Source organism: Ixodes scapularis, unplaced genomic scaffold, assembly GCF_016920785.2.
Source record: "Ixodes scapularis isolate PalLabHiFi unplaced genomic scaffold, ASM1692078v2 PGA_scaffold3__209_contigs__length_174095766, whole genome shotgun sequence".
In the NCBI taxonomy this organism is placed as follows: domain Eukaryota; kingdom Metazoa; phylum Arthropoda; class Arachnida; order Ixodida; family Ixodidae; genus Ixodes; species Ixodes scapularis.
In genome coordinates, this window is record NW_024609868.1 from 156320328 (window position 1) to 156341878 (window position 21551).

General features: G+C 45.8%; 1 protein-coding gene across 1 annotated transcript in view; it reads right to left on the reverse strand.

Annotated features, from left to right (window-relative positions):
* The window catches only part of LOC115323999 (nose resistant to fluoxetine protein 6), a 107716-nt gene that overhangs the window by 21544 nt on the left and 64621 nt on the right, over positions 1-21551 (reverse strand). Inside the window, 3 exon segments of the mRNA XM_040211171.1 lie at positions 4143-4229; positions 6856-6949; positions 8832-9014. Of these exon segments, the coding sequence (XP_040067105.1) occupies positions 4143-4229; positions 6856-6949; positions 8832-9014 (364 nt within the window).

Here is a 21551-nt window from a genome sequence, read left to right on the forward strand (position 1 = left end):
GGCGACCGGTGGTAAGGGAGCGCGTCGTCGTCGGTAATAATGCAATGTTTCGCCATTGGTGTTTGACGAACTTTCGACGACGTGGCAAAACAGTTACTAAATTCGGCGAGGAGGTCATCTAGTTGCCTGCGCATGGGAGCTGGGAGCCCGGGGTTGAAGTCGAACTGCACTGGTGACGTGGTGTTCTGCTGTGATGACGAGGATTCCTCGGATATTTCGGTGAGCACGGGCGGCGTCTGAAACTCCCGACGTGGTCCACGGTGGTGCCCTTCGTTAGGTGCTGCGGCTCCTGTCGCAAGTTTGTGACAAAAACAGTTGTACGTCCTTTGTGGAGATCCCTCACGCCTCGTGCGACGCCAATTTCGTTTTGAACGAGCAGTTAGACTCTGCCTTCTAGAAGGGTTTTACCGCGCATGGCTGCGTCGGTTATGGCCGTAACGAAAACACTCGACCGCGGCGGCAGGTTTACATGGTCAGCGATAACTCGGATCGCGGTTGACGTGTTGTTGTTCTGCAAGGAAGTCGGAACACGCTTTCGCAGCGTCAAGTGGTTTGCCTTGAGGTTGAAGACGGCGCCATGCTCGCAGAGAAAATCTATTCCCAGGATGACGTCCCTCGCACAGTCTTGCAGAACGACGAACTTCACAGGACACGTCTCACAGTGGATATCGACGCGAGCAGTGCATCTTCCGACTGGCGTGATAAGGTGCCCTCCGGCGGCTTGTATTTGAAGTCCATCCCACGGCGTCGTCACTTTTTGTAGTTTGCGAGAGAGCCTCCCACTAAAGAGTGAATAGTCTGCTCCGGTGTCCACGAGTGCCAGTGCGTCGTAGCCGTCGATAACAACGTTAAGGTTGTTGGACACCGATGCAGGAGCGTCATTGTGATGTGTAGCGTCGGGAGAGTGGGACCGCTCCGGTCGTTCTTGGAGCCTCTTTATTTGAGCCGTCTTCGGCAACGCCACCTCCCGGCGTTGCCGCAGTTAGTTTCCCCGGCGAGGAGCGAGGGGCGACAGGCTTTGCCATCGGGGTGGGTGCATCGGCGAAGATGGACGTCGCGGCGACAGCGACCGGAACTAATGGCGGGACACAGGCTCGGGGGACTGAGGTCGTCGCAGGTACTTGTCGATCTCCCGACAGCGTTTACCATAACGGGGGTGCGGTATGGGCATCGGCGGTAGGTGTGGTCGGCTTCCCCGCGGTGGAAGCACAGAGGGCGTCGGTCGGGCGTCCGCCATACTTCGGTCTTCTGGGGTGCGCGGGGCTCCTGGCAGGCGTAGTGAGCCTGGTCGTCGTGGCGTTGGTCGTGGTGCGGCGCAGGAGACTGCCATCGGGGCGGCGCGACATAGGGGCGAGGAGGAGGCGGTGGCGGTCGGGCCACTGTGGAGTAAGTCAGCGTGTGTTCCTCGGAAGCTGCCGCGACGTCGGGAGCCTCTGGTTGAATGGCTCTCTGAACTTCATCCCGCACGGCCTCTGTGTTTGAAAACGAAACTGGTCGGTACGCGGCGGGTAGCAGCTTTCGGAGCTCTTCCCGGGCGATGTCGCGAATAATCTTGCGAATGCTTGGGATACTGGAGCAAAGGTCGCCGCTAGACGCCCCGAGGACAGCGAGGCCGGGTAGTCGCTGGTAGTGGATGGTTCTGGCTTGCGGGGCACGCTCGATTTTCGTTGCCTCGGCGACAAAATCTTCGACAGTTGTCGGAGGGCTCCGGGCTAGGCCACCGAAGATGTCTCTCACACCCCGCATGAGGATTCGTAGCTTCTTCTCTTCTGTAGCCCGAGGGTCGACGCGGGCGCTCATGCGCAGAACGCCCTCCACGAAGCCGGTGATGCTCTCGTTGGGGCCCTGGGTTCTGGTTCGCAGTAGGTCTTCGGCTCTCTCTCGGCGATGGTGGTTGATTAATCAGATCGGTCCTGAAAATGTCCCACGACGTCGAAGAGAACTCATAATCTTCCCACCAGTGCTTGGCGGCCCCCTCCAGCGAAAAATAGACGTTGTGCAGGCGCTGATTGTTGGTCCAGCCATTGTGGTGGGCAACGCGTTCATACTGGTCAATCCAGTCTTTAACGTCTTCGCATCGCTCGCCGTAGAACGGAGCAGCCGTCCGCGGCGCGACGGGCAGGTAAACGACGCCAGAAGCTGCCAGGGTCTGCGGCCGTTTGGCCATTTTCGTTTTCTTCGGTTTGGGCTTGTCTGGCAGCAAACCCAATTCAGGAGCCTGTCCCTCGATGCGGAGGCTGGCCCGAATTTCACGTTCCTCGTAGTGCGGTCTTCTCGACGGGCTTGGAATGGGACTTGCGCTGCGGGCCCTCGTAGGGGTACTCTGCACGGACACCCGTTACCCCGCACCTCCACCAAAGTGTCCCGAATGACGAGGTGACAAACGAGGAAAAACTGAGGAAACTGAAACGTTTATTGAGGCGAACTTGTGCCCAAACCAAAAGGAAACAGAACATTACAACAGAGCGTCGCGGGCGTCGAAGTCGGCGTAACAGCAGGATCTAACGCTGGGGCGAGATTGACCGCAGATCGCCACAATCCGCCTTGAACGATCGGTGACTAGAACATTGGGAACTCGATCAGACGAGAATGTTCTCGAATTCACGAGAGCGCGAAGTTGAAAGAATAAATAAAAGAACATCCCTCTGGCTGGAATCGAACCTAGACTTTCCGAACGAGAGTCAAGCGCGGTGGGTCGCTCGCCGACGCGCGTGGCAATATGTTGCGTAGGAAGTTTGAAACTTATTCTGAGATTTATCTATTCTCATGGCACCGTTATCTAAATTTATGTTTTTAACATTATCTACTAAATATTCTTTAAACGTAATAAAATTAAACAGGTTCGTCACAATAAACGAACACATTCAAAACAAGAAAGATGCACCGAAATGGTTTCTTGGTTATAGAACAGATGACCTTCAATGTTGAGCGAATAATTAATATTTTAAATGTTTTTAAATGGCCGTTCCAGTTTTTTTTTAGAATGCGCTCTTTCCTTCTTTTAGATATTACAACAAGAAGCCACTGTAATAACGGTAATAACGGTAGCTACGAAAGGCTAATTAAGTATTCAGGTCTATCAATGAAAGGACTAGAAGGGATATCAGACATATTTACGAAACTTAATAAAAAAAATTAACTTAATACAAAACTTGTTTCGAACAATGCGGAGACCAAGTCGTCTGCTTCTTGCGAAGGAGTTGTGTTAACCTCATAACGGCGCCAAGCTCTTCACGGCTGATTGAAACAAATAGTTGGTAGACCTCAATGCTAGATGCCTAAACGCCTATCGACCATTCTTTTCAAATGAGCCAATCAGAGCTTACCGTTCTGACACAGTCGCGACCCTTGCGCAAAAAGCAGACGAATTTCTCTCCTCATACCACCTAATTATATTGCCGCGAGCGCAGCTGGCCAAGAAGGCAGCGCGATCATTGTCTAACGCTTATCGCGCGTGCTTTTCACGCTGAAAGCAAGGGTTCGATTGCTGGCCGCGGAGGCGCATATTAAAGTAATGTTCTGGTAAATTCGAGAACCATGTTGCTTGTTCGAGGCCAGAATGTTCTACGCGCCGAACCTTCTACGCCGAACGATCCAGAAACGCACGAGGGTACATAAGGGATTCCGCAAGGCGAGCGGAGTCAGTCTCGCCCCAGCGTTCGACTCAGCTGTTACGCCGACTTCGACGCCCGCGACGCTCTGTTATTATCGTTTGTACCCTTTTATTTTTGGGCACAAGTTCGCCCCATTAAACGTTTCAGTTTCTCCAGTTATTCTTTGTTTTCTCGCCTGTTTATTTGTGACAATATTGTCGCGAACTACTTCTTTCATCAATAAAAAAAAAATGCTCTGCAATGGTATTTGCACTAACCACTATAGGGGATAGAAGAGCGAAACAGAATAGCGACTACCCTAAGGATGCCTTTGATGCCTAGTGTGTCTCATGCACGAGCAACTATTTATACTCATTGTTGTCTCTGCCTTCGGAGCCAATTTTAAGCGGCGTAATTCTACAATTTATAAAAATTTGCATATATAAGTAATTTGGATATTTCAGTCTCATACAGTATACATTACAGTAAAAAACGTTTACACCATGGACATCGTGGCCCCTATACCTTAAGCATTTTTGCAGCTCTTACCTAATCCACCGCCGGACGACAACAATGCATCCTCCAACAAATCCGTTGACGCGTTCTCTCACCAAGTTGTACGTCAGAAGAAAGCCGCTGAAAAGGCGTAATAGATACTCCTGACTCACAATGTCGAATTGCAAAGCACCGTATTCCAATGCAAATAATATCGATAAGCTTGTTTCCTCTTTTAAAGTATCGTGTCCTCCTGAAATATTGTACACATAAACAATTCTGGTTTGTTAAAACAATCAATCGTTCCACACACCTGGAATGACAACCATATAAACACAAATTTATTTACCCTTAGCCTTAGGTTAGGGTGACAAGCGAGGGATGACGCAACGTGATGTAAGATGAAGGCCTTGAACACTGTGGGGTACTTAGAAAAACAGTATGAAGATCAACATTATCTTAGATTGTTCACTAGGTTGTGAATGAGGTTTATATAAAGTTAAAAAATAACACATTGAGATGCTGCTTTAATTAGGACATCGCTAAAACACACAGGTGAGGTGCGTCGTGGAGCGAATCTCAAATCACAACATATGCCGTGCGCAAAGTAGTTAACGATGTTGTGCAGTGCTTTGTCTCTCGAAGGAACGAGGTATTTCTTTGTTGCAAATAATTATGTTTTATGAGAGAACTCAATTTGAGTATTTGCACATAACATTATAGTTAACTCATCTGGCACGCTTAACTAAAAAATTGGAGCGACCAAATAAAAGCTACGCCTAAAAAAGAAACAGAAAGGAACGGACATTTTATTTTTTTAAGCTAGATAATAGCGTGCTGTCCTACAAAGCATCGCTTATGTATCAGTAAACTTTCAGCAACTACAGATGAGTTGTTTATAAAGCAGAAATTGACCATGTACATAGATTTTTCAAGAGTGTATTTTGATTAATCATCATGGGATCCTTATAACGACTTAGAATAAAAGAGTGTTGCACCGTAGTAATTTTAAGCACATAATTCATCACTTGGAGCTGCTTGAAAGCAAGCGTCAATCACCTGTTAAGAGGTTCTTTGCACTGGATTTGTTAGTGCACTCAATGGCGGTCTTGTTAATATCTAGCCAATCTGCGCAAATAATCACTTACCTGGGTGGCTTCCTATTTTGATTCAAGTACCACCTACCTCCATTCGTTCCACTTTTCAGAACTCATCTCTTTTGGTCCAATACCGTATGTTTCTAGTTGAAATACCCGATTCAAAAATCGCCTACCACATGCTTCAATTTATCCTGATGGTCCTCGTTTTCCTTTTTCGTCCACGTCGCTCAATCGACTTGGATGTCTAAATAACATAACCTGGTAATATAACCTGGTAATATCAGTAAGCAATTTAATGTTTTTACGCATTTAAAAAAAAGAGAACCTGGACACTGACTTTCTTTGATGCTTGCCTTTTTTTTATTAACTTTCGTGGAGAATCGACAGCTGCCGAACTGGGAAGTTCTATAAGCTATCACATTGTGTTTTCCAATTGCTTATAAGTCATCCATTTGAATGTGTCCTCTTATGCATGCAGGCAATAATAAACCACATGTCCTACGTGTCAAAAAATTCTATACCCAGCAACGAAATACAACGAGCCAAAATGTCGACAAAACATTTGGTTTTCGACGCCGCGGGGTACTAGAAAACGTTCTCGATTATTGATTTTGTTCAAGATTTGCGACAATGTGTGTTTATATATCGGTGCGCCTGCCAGCGCGAATAATGATTCACCTCTTTAGCAGCGTGATTGCTCGCTAGTTCCGAAATGCACCAAACCATTAGGCTATACCTAATCAATAAAGCTCATAAGGGCTTATACAATACCTTAATAATTATGTTGCATGCCGCTATTGTGAATATAATATTGGTAATATTGAGTATTAGGTATTGTTTTATTCTAAAAAATGGGGTGCAACATTAATGCTTCGGTAGAGTGATTTTGCAAGTTCACTGTAATCAATTTGAAAACAAATTGATTTGGCCTTAACTAACTGTTTTCTCATGGCGAGCACTCCATGATGTGAAGAAATAAAGAACTTCAAATTTTTTTTTTCTACTAAAATATGTATGGCTAATTACTAGGTAACTGTGTTGCATACATAAAACGTCCAAGCATCAAAATCCTTTAGCGGAATTCTGCGTTTTATGTATGTAATTGTAAGTAGCATGTCTTCACTCCAAAAAGTTTGTTTTGAAGTACATCTAGCCCGTTTCGACAGACGCCTACGTTCACGGCGCACTTCGCGACAGCATTTAACACATGGCATATGTACACTTGAAAAGATAAGCCTGGCGATCTTTGAGAATTTTTCAACCCACTCCTTCTCTGCCACCCTGCCTCCTCGCATACCTCTCCTCCTCGCTCCCTCCCCGGTCACAAGACCTCCCCGATAACCATTCAGCGTCAAGCACGTGACTCCTGCTCTCCCACCCGTCAACCAATCAGTGTCGAGCCTCGAGGCCACACTTTTATCCCGGCTTCAGTTTTGCGCTTCACAAAATGCCGAACTCCTAGCCAATAAAATTTCAAGCTCATCGTCTAGCTGTGATAAAATTCATTGTATCAAAAATTACACACATACAAAAATAGGTGATTTTTTTGTACTATGCTTTACGGGTTAAGTACATTTTAACATTTATTTTCTAGTTAAAATTGTTTGGTGCTAAATGCAAACCTTGAAATAAAACCCCCGACAATATAATGTTATCAGAATACTCACGCCAGAAAGAGGAAAGTGTCCACACTCAGGTAGCCAGCCGTTATAAAGCAGCCAGCGATGTCGTCGCCATAGTGAAGTGCATTGACCAGACGGGCTGAGGAGAAGAACGACAGAGAGGTACATTGACTTAGATGCTTTGACAAATAATGAAGTGCTACATCAACGCTTTCCGAAATGCCCGTGTGCATGCGTCCCAGCTATTTTGTCGATACTTCTCTCCTTTGATAGTCAGTACAGGTTGCTAAAGTAAACTTGTTTTAAGACTCAAAAAAATAAAATCTTTTGCGCACATTATAAGAGGGAAACGGGGATATAGTATTGTCGACAGACCAACAGAGCAAGATACTAATATTTTTGCGATGGTTCAAACTGGCTCATTGACACACAGTAATTAGCTATATTTTTAAATAATAACTAGTGTGCAGACCTTACTATCAAATAGTCGTAGTCCGTGTTGAGGTAGATCCAATCGTATCGTATTCATTATAGTAGTTTGTGTGCGTCTAATTATTTCGAGTTCCGTTTAAAACAGAACAAAAAAACTCCCGGACTTTCTTTAAGGCCTTCAAATATGGACACAGGAAGGCTACTTGCATGTGAACGAAACAAGTGGATATCTCTAAACACGTTTTAAAGCTTTTGTAATTGAACGCTTGATCACAAAAACCTCTAAACGATGATGCGTGAAGAATACTGTGCGATTAAACATTACACGCGCAGCGTGGACAGGTATTCTTAACCGACCAACCAACTTCAATAGTTGTGTGGAGAGAAAGGTATAATCTTCTTCCATCCACTGAGCACCGAATTCACGCTCTGCATTTTCAGCAAAATTGAACTAAATTACTGGAGTAGCTCAGCGGCCAAAAAAACCTAAATATAATAGTGCATTTTTTATTACATTGTAGGCCATCATTAATGCGGTGTAGGCCCAACAGGAGTAACGGCCAATGTTCGCGCTGACTACATGCCTTTCTACGAACGAAATATGCGCCTTGTTTAGGTCTTCCAGTAATCCGAGAAACAATTTTTGCCGAGTGAAGAAAAGAAAGCTCCGGGTGACCATGCATTACGAAACACCGAGCAATGGTGCAGATTAGGAATGTTCTTCACGCGCATTGCGATTTGCAGGCTAAATTTCCCTCTCTAGGTAGGTACATAAAACAACTGTTTTGTTTTTTTACAATTGCATTCAGACTTTCGTCTACCAAATGTTAATTATTGTATTTTTGTTATAATCAACGAATACTGAAATATGATGAGACAGGTGTCTTGTCAAATAAAGCAATACACGAGCAGTTAACTGACAAATGCATGTCCACATGTTGCACAGTATTCATTATATGTAGTAACTTATTACAAACATGAAACAGGAAACAAATTGTGATATTTAGAGCTTTTCCAGGACGACATGAAGCTCTTGCTAATAGCCATCAGCGATGGGTCCGCTTTGTTTACATTTTATTTGTGACCACCCAGTAATTATTTTTCATTATTCTTTAATGGGTGCAGTGTAAAAGCGGAAAAAACATTGCAGGACAAGACGGGAAGTAAGCACACATCCAGCGCTGTGTTTGTAGGTAGTCTCCTCCGATATGCGAGCCCCGTATGCCGTCGCAGTTAATTTGGCGGTACTAAGCAACGCATAGCCTGAGGCACTTTATTTTTAGGGAGGAAATAGAGCAAAGACTCACCCACTTTTATGACCCAAGCAAAATGTGCCTGGACAAAGCAAACCGATCTTCAGGCGTCTGAAATTGCCTTTTCGAATGGGTCTCCGATATCGTTGAATTATGCTAATTTTTGTAGTCCAGCGTTTTTATTTATTTTATATATATATATATATATATATTATTGTCTTTACCTGAACCATGCACACACTAACCAAATGTATGCCTTGCAACCTAATACATGTGAGATTTCAACTGCAATACATCTTGGGAATTTATCAATTTATGGAACTGTCAACCGCTCACAGACGTTGGAAAAGTTGGAGGTGCTATACGAGTGGCCCAGGACGATCCAGACAAGGCTGAAGAACCGGATTCCATGGAGGAAGCGAAGCTTGTAAGCGTCCGACTGCTTGTCCCTGTTTACAGCCAGCATAGTTTTTGTGCTCGCAGGAATGGAGAAGGCCGTTAAGTACTGGACCAGTCTTCCTGCGGTAAGAAAAATTGTCACGTGTTGTGAGCACTTTAAACTGGGGTTTATTTCCAGAAGAAATTAATTCATTAGGAGAGAAAGACTGAAATTGTGTCAAAAACTAGAAAAAAAAAAAAAACTTTGCCTACTGAAAAAAATTATATGAATTTTTACCTGATATGTTTATTGGACACCTTTTGCAAATCAGAACTTATTATTTCATATCAGTTTCATATGCCGCATATCATTACACTAGGCTAGGTGGCGCTAGGTACCGCCCAATTCATGCGCTACAAAAATATTTTTATTTACTCACGCCACCATGTAGATACATTACGCATACACCTAGCATCAGTTGAACATATACATTGAGTGCATACACGCACACGGCACAACAAACATGAATACAACACCACACCCAATAACTACTTCGGAGCTCTGCGTTTCCGCCTTTTATACAGGTTGTTTTGTAAATCTTCAACTTTGAAACTCTAACCAAGCTTTATTAAAAAGCAAAAATCCCGACGTTTCGGAACCAACTCGGTCCCTTGATCACGGGTGACTGTTTTTGTCCCGCGGAACGGCCTGCCCACGTTCGGGTTCGTGGGCAGGCCGTTCCGCGGGACAAAAACAGTCACCCGTGATCAAGGGACCGAGTTGGTTCCGAAACGTCGGGATTTTCGCTTTTTAATAAAGCTTGGTTATATTTTCAAAGTTGAAGATTTATTAATCATTCCTAACCAGACGGATGTCCGTCGAAAATGTTTACATTTAGGTTGATTTGTAAGTACCCTATTGAAAAAGGCCAATATGAACTCGGCTTATTGGAAATATTGTATTCCAATGAAGATGATGGAAACCAATAAAAACTTATTGTTATCCGATTAACCCAATACGCACGATGGGAATTCATATCGGAGCACAATATCTCGATATAGTATGCGGTTATTGGTATACAACAGGATATTGGAGCACAATACCGCGATATAACTTACGGTTATTGGTATACAACACGATATCGGAGCACAATACCCCGATATACTACACGGTTATTGGAACAGAATACGACATCGCGTGCATATTGGTGGCCGACATGGACATACTGTACGGCCACACGATATAGAAATATTGGTCGTCGATCATGGGACCAAAGGAGAATACAATATGATATCGCGTGCATATATCTCAGAACGCGGGTACCAAGTTACCAACATGCATTACGTAGGCATATCCACACGGCAATACGCGAAAAATATATTGGGCGTGGATACACACATAACATAAACGTTCTGCGTTGCGAACACATTAACATTGATCGACAGTGCAAGTATGTACAGCTTTTAGTACGGCACACAGTACACACAGCCTCGCGCGCTTGAAACTAGACAACCACCAAACCATTCAGAATAACTAGCCGGAACACCCGCCGCGACCTACCTTTTAATGAGAAAGCCCAATAACGACGTGCTCATTGGAGTGATCGTTTTCCAACAAATGTTTATTGCAGTTGTAATGCAACAAACGTTGATCGCCAAACGATAAACCCAACGTACCGGGATACAATTCGATGTTGCAACACACCATCGCAATACAACAAGAAACTATCGGTGTTGGGACACGACCACCACATCGAATACGATATCAATACGAAGTTACCGACGGTGAGAAATACAACATCATGACACGATATACTAGTTACCGGTGTTGGGACCGAAATCGAACGCGATACGTGACAATGTCGGTTCGCACGATAAAATAATGACGGTGAATAGGTTTGACAGGTCACGTGCATGTAGTTGCTTCTTACGCGCACATTTATCGATATTGACCCACCTTTCTGGGTAATCCTACGTGGTACACAAAATCCACGACGACATGCGAGCACATTTCACCCACCACTTTTCGTCGCCTGTTTCGCGAGATTCACACACTGTCCAAAAAATGACGTGATAAATACGTGCACTTGCGCCATCAAACGATACGTTACAGCCTCGTTTCTCGAGAAGACAGTTTCCACCGCCAACACGCGCGCGCGCGCGCGCGCAAGCAGTTTGGACTTTGAACTGTTCGAACTTCGAAGGGAGCGAGCCCGGCTGGCCCGGCGCGATGCCGGCGTGCTGGCGAGCCGCCAAGACGAGCAACGAGCATGCTGAGCATGCGCAGTGCGCAGCGGGCGGGCGTCGGTTGCGCCACTGTCATCACCACTGCTGTGTATTGTGCGACCCGGCCAGCCTGGCCAGCCGGCGTGATTGGCGTTCGTCGCACTCTGTACTCGTGGGCATCGAGCGAAACCTACACACTTTCAATTGCTTCGAAAGGTACGTATACACGACTCTATTACTTGCAGCATTGAGTGCTTTGGCGTACGCGGATCAAAGCAAACACCGAAGGACACAAAGGAGACGTGAAGTTTTTAAATCGAGGCCTCTTTGAACGCCTGTGTCCCCTGTTGAAAGCACCTAGCTGTGCTCTGTTGCAGGCGTCATTTCGACTGCGTGTGCTCCAATGTAACGTCAGTCACTGGTCAGTGGTCACACTCGGCTAGCTTTGCCAGTTTGTTATCTGATGTGCGAAATAGACGTAGAAACCAGCGCCGCGTCTCTTTCGGATACTCAGACTCCAGCCCCCTTACTTCCGGCGTGCTTTCTGCCGCGCCCGTTCGGCGCATTGTCTTCGCGGGCGCGTCAGGCTCGTTCGAAGAGGCGTCGTTTGAAGCTGACGAGTCGCCGAAGTGTACCGGAGCTTCTCTTTAGGAAAGTCGCAATCGACGCTCGGCGGCTCGGCTCTGAGCTCGTACTTTTCTCCTCCCGGGTATACCATGAGTGCCGATGAACGAATTTGAAAAAGCGCTAGCGAGTGACTTTGTGACGCCGCCCAACTGTCCTTATATCAACGGCGCAGAGCAAATGATGTACAGAAAAAAAAAAACGCGTTTTTTATATTTTGTTGGCTATGTTTCACCTCAACACAAAGTGAATCGCGGCTGTACGTCGGTTGACTCATTACTGTGCCTAGATTGTAACGGAACCTTTTTGGTGTGATCTTATTCTGATATCGTTATATCTCGCCTTTTCATCTTGGCTGCACACCTCTAGACGACATTCTACACATTGCACTCCTTGTCGACATGTCGCTGGTGCTTGAGACTAATTGGAAGTCACTGTTTGCTCACTCCTTGGTGCACACATTTTATGTTCAACATCAGTTATCTGAAGGAGGCTCCATGAAACCCTGGAATTTGTTTAGAGGTACCTCTACATACTGTGTTAGAGTGCTGTTTTGTGCGTTGTAGGTTCGCACAAAACCAAATTGCACCTTGTAATATACCCTTTGACTGTTTACTACAATTAAAGTTGCAATGAAACATTGGCCACGAGAGGTGACTCTGCCAACGTGGCCAACAAATTCCTCACATAATTTTCTCCATGGGTCATTTTGGATGTTGACAAATTTTCTTGTGAATAATGAGTGTTATGCACATATGTTTCTTCTACTTTTCAGACAGGTACTTCAGTTAGATAAACCCCAGCAAAAGCAGCAAGAGAGTCTCGTAGGGTCACACCAAGGATAACGGCATTCCTGCTCGAGTCCCAGGTCTTCTCACCGTACTTCACTGAGCATAATGGTACATTCCCTTTCCTTAACTTTGTGGGAGCCAAGGGTGAAAGACGACGCAGAGGGCACGTGACAGGCGGTCGGCGGAGAAAGAAGTCACGAGCTGGCGCGAGACAGTGCGTGCTGAACGAGGCTGGAGCTGGGCAGGAACATCGGAGCCGGGCTGCCTGGCTTGGAGCGGTCCACCAGCGAGGTTCAAACCGGACCGGTAGAAACGGCGAGTCCTGGCCATCTAGCCTAGGCCACGACGATCCCGGGGTGGTTCCGCAGCGAGACTCGGGCAGTGATAGCCCGGGACAGCCAGCCTACGCAGCGCTGGCATGGGAAGGACGATCCGCAGGCCTGGGCACTGACTCCGACCGTGAGCTCTGATCGACGGACGACAACAAGGGTCGGCGTGCCTGGACTGCTGGCTCTGAACGACGGGCAACCGTGAGGTAGTAAACTTATTCGCTGTCTTCTCGGTGCTGTATGTCACTCCCTGGGTGACGGGCGGAGCGCATACCGATTGGGCGGTGATTATTAGTAGCTAAGCGAACTCCATAAAGAAACCAGCATTAAAATGGCACATCCAACGTGGGGCTCGTTTGGTATGCCTCTGCTTCTAGTCGTCCCCAGGGAGTCTCACGGATTCGTTGAGCGGGTTGTTCACTAACGCTAACGATGCCCGTTGAGACAAATATGTTAAAATTTTGGCGACTTGTCTCACGGTAGAGCTCAGCAGGTGTCTCCTCGAATCAAGTACCTAAGGGGCTCGAAGAACGAGGTTGAATACACGCTTTCTCGGGTACCCTAGAATAGTGGTTGGCAGGAGTCGGGGAGCGCGGTTAAGATGTAAGAAAGTCGTCTCCAGAGGCAGAGGAGAGTCACGGCATGTTCGCTGGAAGGCAGGATAACGAGTGGCAGGAGGGGAAACAGCCAGGACTCAATGCAGATTTAGGATTTAGGCTTGGGGTGATGCGGTAGACAAGTAAGCACTTGTCGAGGCCTGGAGTGCAGATGGGTTTTTGACAGTGGGTGTTGGAAAGATTGCGGAAATGGCAGTGGACACCGGGAACACCGGCAGACGAGATTGTCAGCGGGTGTCGGGTAAACTGGCGGAAATTGCGGTTGGCACCTGGAACGCTGGCAGGCGAGTAAATGAGCACTATGATTTGTAACTGCTGGGCCAAGACGGCTAGCTTCTTCGCGTCAGTCCAACAGTCGACAAAAGGCGGAGGGACGACTCTCCCTTGAGGGGGGTCGTTCCAAGAAAGCTACGAATTGATTTAGATGATTCTTTCTCGACTTCACTCTGGCCGGTCGTGGCACTGACAGCAAGACTTTTAATAAGTTATGTCGCGTCACGGCCTGGCCGGGGATGCGGCGGTAGACATTTAGGTGGCTTGTAGCTGTCCAGCTTGCCTTGAGGTGTGAACGGTTGAAGCGGGCTTGCTCGCTGAGCGTGAACGGTGGAAGCAAGCCTAAGGCCCACTTCAGACAGGGCAATTTCCCCCAGCAACTTAACGTCGCAACACCAGCAACACAGGCCGCCTGCGTTCAGACGCTGCAACCAAATTGCTACGATTTGCCATCATCATCATGAAATTTGATTTTTCTTGCACTATATAGACGCACAACTACGTGCTAAAAACGTGTTTTTATATCTTTGACTGGCATTAATACTCACTCATGTTTCTGAAAAAGTTTATTTCCAAAAACGATCCATTTGAAACCAGGACCAAGTCTTCAGCTGTCATCCTCACCACCACAGGGGTGTCACGTGAAAATATTGCGTCCCTGATTGGCTGCTGTTGCTTCAAACTTTTCCAGTTTGTTCGAGTTGCGTGTCTGTTTTAAGCCGAACCTGATCTCAGAAATTCGTGCTGATCTGGGAAAACCTAGGGAACTACCCGCCAGCAATCTCAAAATGGCTAGAAAAGTTGCCCCATCTGAAGCGGGTTTTAGGGAACTGAAATCAAGGGCAGTGGAGCTCTGGGTTCAAACCCACCTAGAGACGTTTCTTTTCTTTTTGCCTTTTTTTTTAGTATACAGTATATATATATATATATATATTTATATTTATAAATAATACTTTTTTTTAAGTTTTAACGTATAGACACATAATTTACACACTAATTCACATTCAGAAGTGCTTTTATTCACACACTGTGGCTCCCTAGTGCTTGTAATAGCTTCTTGCTAAGCTATTGCAAGCTCTGCAAAGGGAGGGGCATCTTCCCACCCTTTGCAGGCTGTAAAGCTGTGGCTTGCACAGCTCTAGCAGGTCGCACCTCGCACACTGGCTCCATCATCAAGCATAGGGGCTGCATAAGTCGCGCCACACCGTAAGGCTATATACGGTCGGGTCACAGCACCTGGGACCATTCGTCGCTGCATTCAGCTGTGGTATGGTGGCATGGTCAGGGCATGAAGCAGGGGTACAACTTGGAAATGCTCATCTTCATCACATTTGAAGCACATTTTTTTATTACTTTTGTGTCGAGTTGTCAGCATTTTAAGGGTGAGGAAGCAAGCAGCTGCGAGAGCAAGAAAAAAATTGAAAGCCGCTCTCATTGAGAATTTATTACAAGCACTAGGGAGCCGTGGAGTATTCTTAAAACGCTTCTAAAGCTGAGTTAGCGTATAAATTATGTGCTAGTGCCTCAAAAATAAAACAAACAAACAATTTAAGTATAATTAATAAGGATAAAAATATACACCAGGAGGACTCAACCAGAACAACACAGTCTGTAAATTTGAAATTTGACACCATAAACCGCTTGGCCACCACCCAATTTTATTTTTAGGTCGTTTATCGAGGTATATGAATTTCGTTTGCAGCTGTGGGCTGCAAGAGAGATAGCCTTATTTTCATTTACTTTACTATTCCCACCAAATATGGCAAGTTACCAAGAATAGAACCTCATTTGTCGGCCGAGGCACTGTGCTTGCATCAAGGCAAACTAGCCTGGCTTGGTAGGCCTATATTTTGTTTCATCACCTGTTTAGGATTCTGTTGTCGCTCATCCAAAGAAAAAAAAACTGACTAAGTCTGACTTATCCTGGTGTGCAGGTACCCTTGGCAGTAAACTCTGCTAAATGGGGCAAAATATATATTATACATTTTTTAGCAAATATGCATTGTTTTAGCAAAATGAGCTACACTATTTGACTAAGGTGAAGCAGAACGAGCCTTTCCACCTGGGTCTGTTTCCATCTTTCGCAGTGTCGAAGTATTGATTACCTAGGTTTCTCTTGGTGGGCTTTCTTTCGAGAGGGACCCCGGTGTGTGAAAAATGTGTTGTGAAGAAAAGTTGAAGTGAGCTAAAGCAAAGAAGGGAATGTCCGCACGCTGAACCCGCAGAGAACGCTTGTTTGTCTCGAGTTCAGTCGTTGCACAAAGCGACCCTGGCTCGTGATGACTTGCATCAGTGCGCTCAGTTTCTTTTTTTCTGTGTTTAGCTCGTACCTCGCCTGCCGGACTTGCAAGCACGCGGCGCTGGACTCTTTTTTGTCGCATGCTGGGCAGTTACAGTTTGCATAGATTTTTGGCAACCAGTTGGGACGGAGCGGAGAGGCATGCTTTCGGTTTCGATTAAACAGCCGTTTCGCTCGCGCGACGAAGCACGTGCAGCTGCAAGCCTGCCGGAGTTGCCCTCACGTGCATGCGAACCAACGATGCGAACATAATTGCATGACAGAGGCACCAGCCGGGACGCTTGCAATTCAGTGTTTTACATTTAATTACTTTTGACGAAAATCTGGCACGTCGGCAATCAGTAAAACGGTGGCAAGCGGTTTTTCGGAATTGATTGGCAATGCCTACAGCACTGTACACTTGTGGGATGTCGCAATGTCTCTTTGGAGACATTAAAATTGGACAATCAATACTACCCTAAGCTAAAGCAAAGCTTGCACCAGCTTTGCAGAATGTTTCGAAAACCAAAAAGAAATGTGTCATGTCATTGGCATTTCAGTTACATCTTGAAAGACTCCCAGGTGGCCAAACTTGACCATAATTGGTTTATTTCGGCGAGCAAGATTCCCTTCGTGTGTCCAGCATTTAAAACAAATATTTTTATTTTTATTACAATATCTGCTTTAAAAGCTACTTTTGCTGCTCCAAAACACTGTTTTGGCTGCTCCGAAAGGTGCTCCAAAACGGCTTAGGCCAATCACATCACTGCTATATGAGTTTCAGCATTTGTCATGGAGCCCAAAAATCAAAGCCCGGGGGTTGGCCATTGCAAAAATGTTGACTCGGAAGCGCATAGGGAGGAAGCTTTACAAAAGTATCCGCCTGCCTCTACAAGAGAAACCGAAACTAAGAATGTGGGTTCCATTTGAAAAAAAAAACATTGTCAGCCCGAATTAACTTGGGGGCGGCACGAAGCAAACAAGCCACGTTACTAGTAGGCTTGGTTCAGGCTTTTGTAGGGGTGGTCGATGACTCTGTGTTTTCTAAAAAGTTATCTTTTTTCTAAAAGTGTGGTGGTCGAATATTCGGGGATGGGCATTGAGTCGGGATGTTAAGGTAAAAATTTCATCAACATGCCAGGATTCATGTGCCTTGTCCCCCTAGCGAGGGGGACAAGGCCTTCAAAATTTTAGGTTCGCAAAATTGGTGTGTCAGTATTGACGTCTTATTTTACATCAGGCCTCTCATATTAAGACTCACTATAAATGACATGTCTAAAATTCGTTTGGGTGTACTTCCTTCCAGCAAGTATATGGTTCTGTCTCAAAAGGTCTAATCTGATGTTGACTGCACCTCAGGTCTGCACCGACAATTCATCAGGACGAGACCCAACCGGGACATTAGGGATGAGTGGCTTAAGCAAGGAAGGCTACATATACGACAGCTTCTTGCGGACAAGAACCGAAAATAGATAGACGGTGGATGTTTCATTTGCTATGCCTTTTGGCATGCACATTCTGTTTGTTATGATTGAAGATTCCTGCAGAGTTCAATTTCAACTATTGTAAAAAACCGAGCATGCGCTCAGATCGCAGAAGCGCCTACCCCCTGATTCGAAACGATCCGCAAATAAGCAAAGTGCATACCAGACGCCCATACACCTGTTTTGAGCCATGCTCAAAATATTAAAAGAGCACATCAAGCTCCAGGTGCTTTGGCGTCTTTGCCACAATGGCGCCGGTTGCAGAGCTGACAGACCCGTGACTGGCACAAGCCATGGCATGGCCTTTGGGAATAAGGGAATCGAGATTAAAGACGTAGCGCAGAAATTGGAGGCGAGTGGTGAAGGTGAGCAGAGTTAACAGAAAACAAGGACGAAGGGAGTTCCGTCGCATGAGGCATCTGTGTCCCATGTATGTAATTTTGAGTGTGCTGTAGGTGGCTACCCAAAAAAAATTGTTACTTGGACGTAACTAATCGCAAACCTCTCGCAGTTTCCACGGCCCACAAGCCAGCCGGCGCCAGTTCGTTCTCGTTCAAAGGTGAGGATTCTAGATTTTCTAGATTGCTCTGAAGCAGCAATACTGAAGCCAGACAAGCGGTACGGCATATTTAATTGACGGAGCCCAGAACGACTGGGGACGCTTTCACTGAAGCTTGTTTTGCTGCAATACACGCTTGTATTGCAGCAAAACAAGCTTCAGTAAAAGCGTCCCCGGTCGTTCTGAGCTCCGTCAATTAAATATGCCGTATCGCTTGTCTGTCTGGCTTCAGTGTTGCTGTAGGCGACAAAACATGTGCCAAGTTTTGTCACAAGAGGCATATTATGTCACGCACATGTAATTTTGTGGTGGCCTTGTTTCAGGCTTTTGTGTCTCTGTCCGGCCAAAGCATCTGTGTTAGACTAATCTTTAGGATATGTGCAGCAATTCTTGGCAGCAAGTGGCTGCCAGTCAGGAACACGAGTTTGTTCTCGGCCACCAAAAGCAAGTATTTTCAAGGCGAGCTATTGCCCGTCTATATGAGTTTCAGCATTCATCAAGGAGCGCAAAATCAAAGCCCGAGGGTTGGCTATTGCAAAAATGTTGACTCGGAAGCGCATAGGGGGAAGTTTTATAAAAGTATCCACCTGCTTCTACAAGACAAACTAAAACTAAGAATGTGGGTTCCATTTGAAAAAAACAAAAACAACATTGTCGGCCCGAATTAACTCGGGGGCGGCACTGAGCAAACAAGCCACGGTACGAGTAGGCTTGGTTCAGGCGTTTGTAGGGGTGGTAGATGACTCGGTGTTTTCTAAAAAAATATTTTTTCTCTAAAAGTGTGGTGGTCGAATATTCAAGGATGGGCATTTAGTCGGGATGTTAAGGTAAAAATTTCATCCACATGCCGGGATTCATGTGCCTTGTCCCCCTAGCGAGGGGGACAAGGCCTTCAAAATTTTGGGTTCGCAAAAGGGGTGCGTCAGTATTGACGTCTCATTTTACATCATTCGTCTCAATTTAAAACGCACTATAAATGACATGCCTGAGATTTGTTTGGGTGTACTTCCTCTCAGCAAGTATATGGTTCCGTCTCAAAAAGGTCTAAGATGATGTTGATCGCTCCTCAGGTCTCCACCGACGATTCATCAGGACGAGACCCAACCGGGACACTAGGGAGGAACGGCTTAAGCAAGGGAGGCTACATATACGACAGCTTCTTGCGGACAAGAAACGAAAATAGATAGATGGTGGGTGTTTCATTTGCTATGCCTTTTGGCGTGCACATTATGTTTGTTATGTTTCAAGATTCCTGCAGAGTTCGGTTTCAACTATTGTAAAATACCGAGCATGCGACCGGGTCGCACAAGCGCCTACCCTCTGATTCGGAACGATCCGCAAATAAGCAAAGGGCATACCAGACACCCATGCTTACTGATTACCAGCTGAACGTTGGGAAAAGCGACGAAGAGAGAAAGAAACACACTTCGTTGCTTTTCCTAACGTTCAGCTGGTAATCAGTAAGCATGGATAACCAACCGGCTCAGCTACAGGCCATCACCAGACACCCATCCACCTGTTTTGAGCCATGCTCAAAATATTAAAAGAGCACATCAAGCGCCAGGTGCTTTGGCGTCTTTGCCACAATGGCGCCGGTTGCAGAGCTGACAGACCCGTGACTGGCACAAGCCATGGCATGGCCTTTGGGACTAAGGGAATCGAGATTTAAAAAGTAGCACAGAAATTGGAGGCGGGTGGTGAAGGTGGGCAGAGTTAACAGAAAACAAGGATGAAGGAAGTTCGTCGCATGAGGCATCTATGTCCCGTGCATATAATTTTGAGTGTGCTGTAGTTGGCTACTCAAAAAAATTGTTACTTGGACGTAACTAATCGCAAATCTCTTGCAGTTTCCACGGCCCACAAGCCAGCAGGCGCCAGTTCATTCTTGTTCAAAGGTGAGGATTCTAGATTTTCTAGATTGCTCTGAAGCAGCAATACTGAAGCCAGACAAGCGGTACGGCATATTTAATTGACGGAGCCCAGAACGACTGGGGACGCTTTCACTGAAGCTTGTTTTGCTGCAATACGCGCTTGTATTGCAGCAAAACAAGCTTCAGTGAAAGCGTCCCCAGTCGTTCTGAGCTCCGTCAATTAAATATGGCGTATCGCTTGTCTGTCTGGCTTTAGTGTTGCTGTAGGCGACAAAACATGTGCCAAGTTTTGTCACAAGAGGCATATTATGTCACGCACATGTAATTTTGATTTTATCCGGCTTAGTGTGCTGTAGGTGGCTGGTCAAAGAAATCGGTACTTGGACGCAACTAATCGCAAATCTTTCTGGCAATTTCCAAGGCCTAAGAGCCAGCAGGTCCCAGTTTGCTTTTCCTCAGAGGTGAGAGTCCCAGATTCCCGAAGCAGGAATACTGAAGCCAGACGACCGGTACAGCATTTTTAATTGACGAAGCTCAGAACGACTGGGGGCTCCTTCATTGAAGCTTATTTTTCTGTAATACACGCGAGCACAATTGACGTATGCCTAGTTACGTCGCAAGAGGTTATCTATGTCCCGCGCATGTAATTTTTTTAATCTTTCCGACTTAGTGTACTTGAAGGTGGCAGCGCAGGAAAAATCGAACTCGCACCAGACACTCAGGAAGACAAGCACACGCGCTGAACTTACAACTCTTGTGTATTCGACTGCTTCATTTTTCTCTTCAGCGTCTGGGTTGACTTTTCAGAACGTGATAAGTAGAAGAAGTAGCACGAAATACAAAGGAAAATTCTAAAGAGAAGGCAAAAGAACAGTAAAAGAGAAGACAAATGAAGAAACGGAAAAAATATCTATACGAAACACATTTACAAATCGTCCCTCTCCCTCATCGCTATCATTTAGATAGAAATTGCAGCTCTTTGATCGACAGCGCTATAGAAGGACTACTTACAGACTTGTCCTTCAGCTGTGCTATCCTTTCCGCTTCCATTATTTCTCTAGTCAATGCGTCTCTACTCCTACCTATTACAGAACAATTTTCAAAATGTGCTATACAGCCACAATCGCGATAATGGATTCCCAAGTGTCCAGCTACGACTCGGTGGGTGTTATAAAAATGCTCTCTTAAACGATCATTTAAACACCTTCCAGTCTAGCCTACATACTCTCTACCACATGAGAGTGGGACAGAATATACGACTCCTTCAGTACAATTTACAAAGCTCTTTTGGTGCTTTTTCGAACAACCAACTTCCCGGTGTGCCGATCCGTTTACCTTCCGGCACAGGCTTAGAAGCTTATTTGGTGCTGAAAAAGCAACATCAATGTTAGTGCATTACCTATCTTTTTTAGACCGTGCGAAACTTTATGTATATATGGAACAACAGCCGTCCTTTTCTTTTCTGTATTGCGTTTAGGTCGTTCACCCCATCTTATTCCCTTTAATAAATCCTCTGCCACGGCTGTAAGTAATGCACTAGGATATCCTGTTGACTTTAACCTGGCGATTTGAGCATCAAAGCTAACCTTAATTGAATGAATACATGACTTATTGCTTTCAGACCGC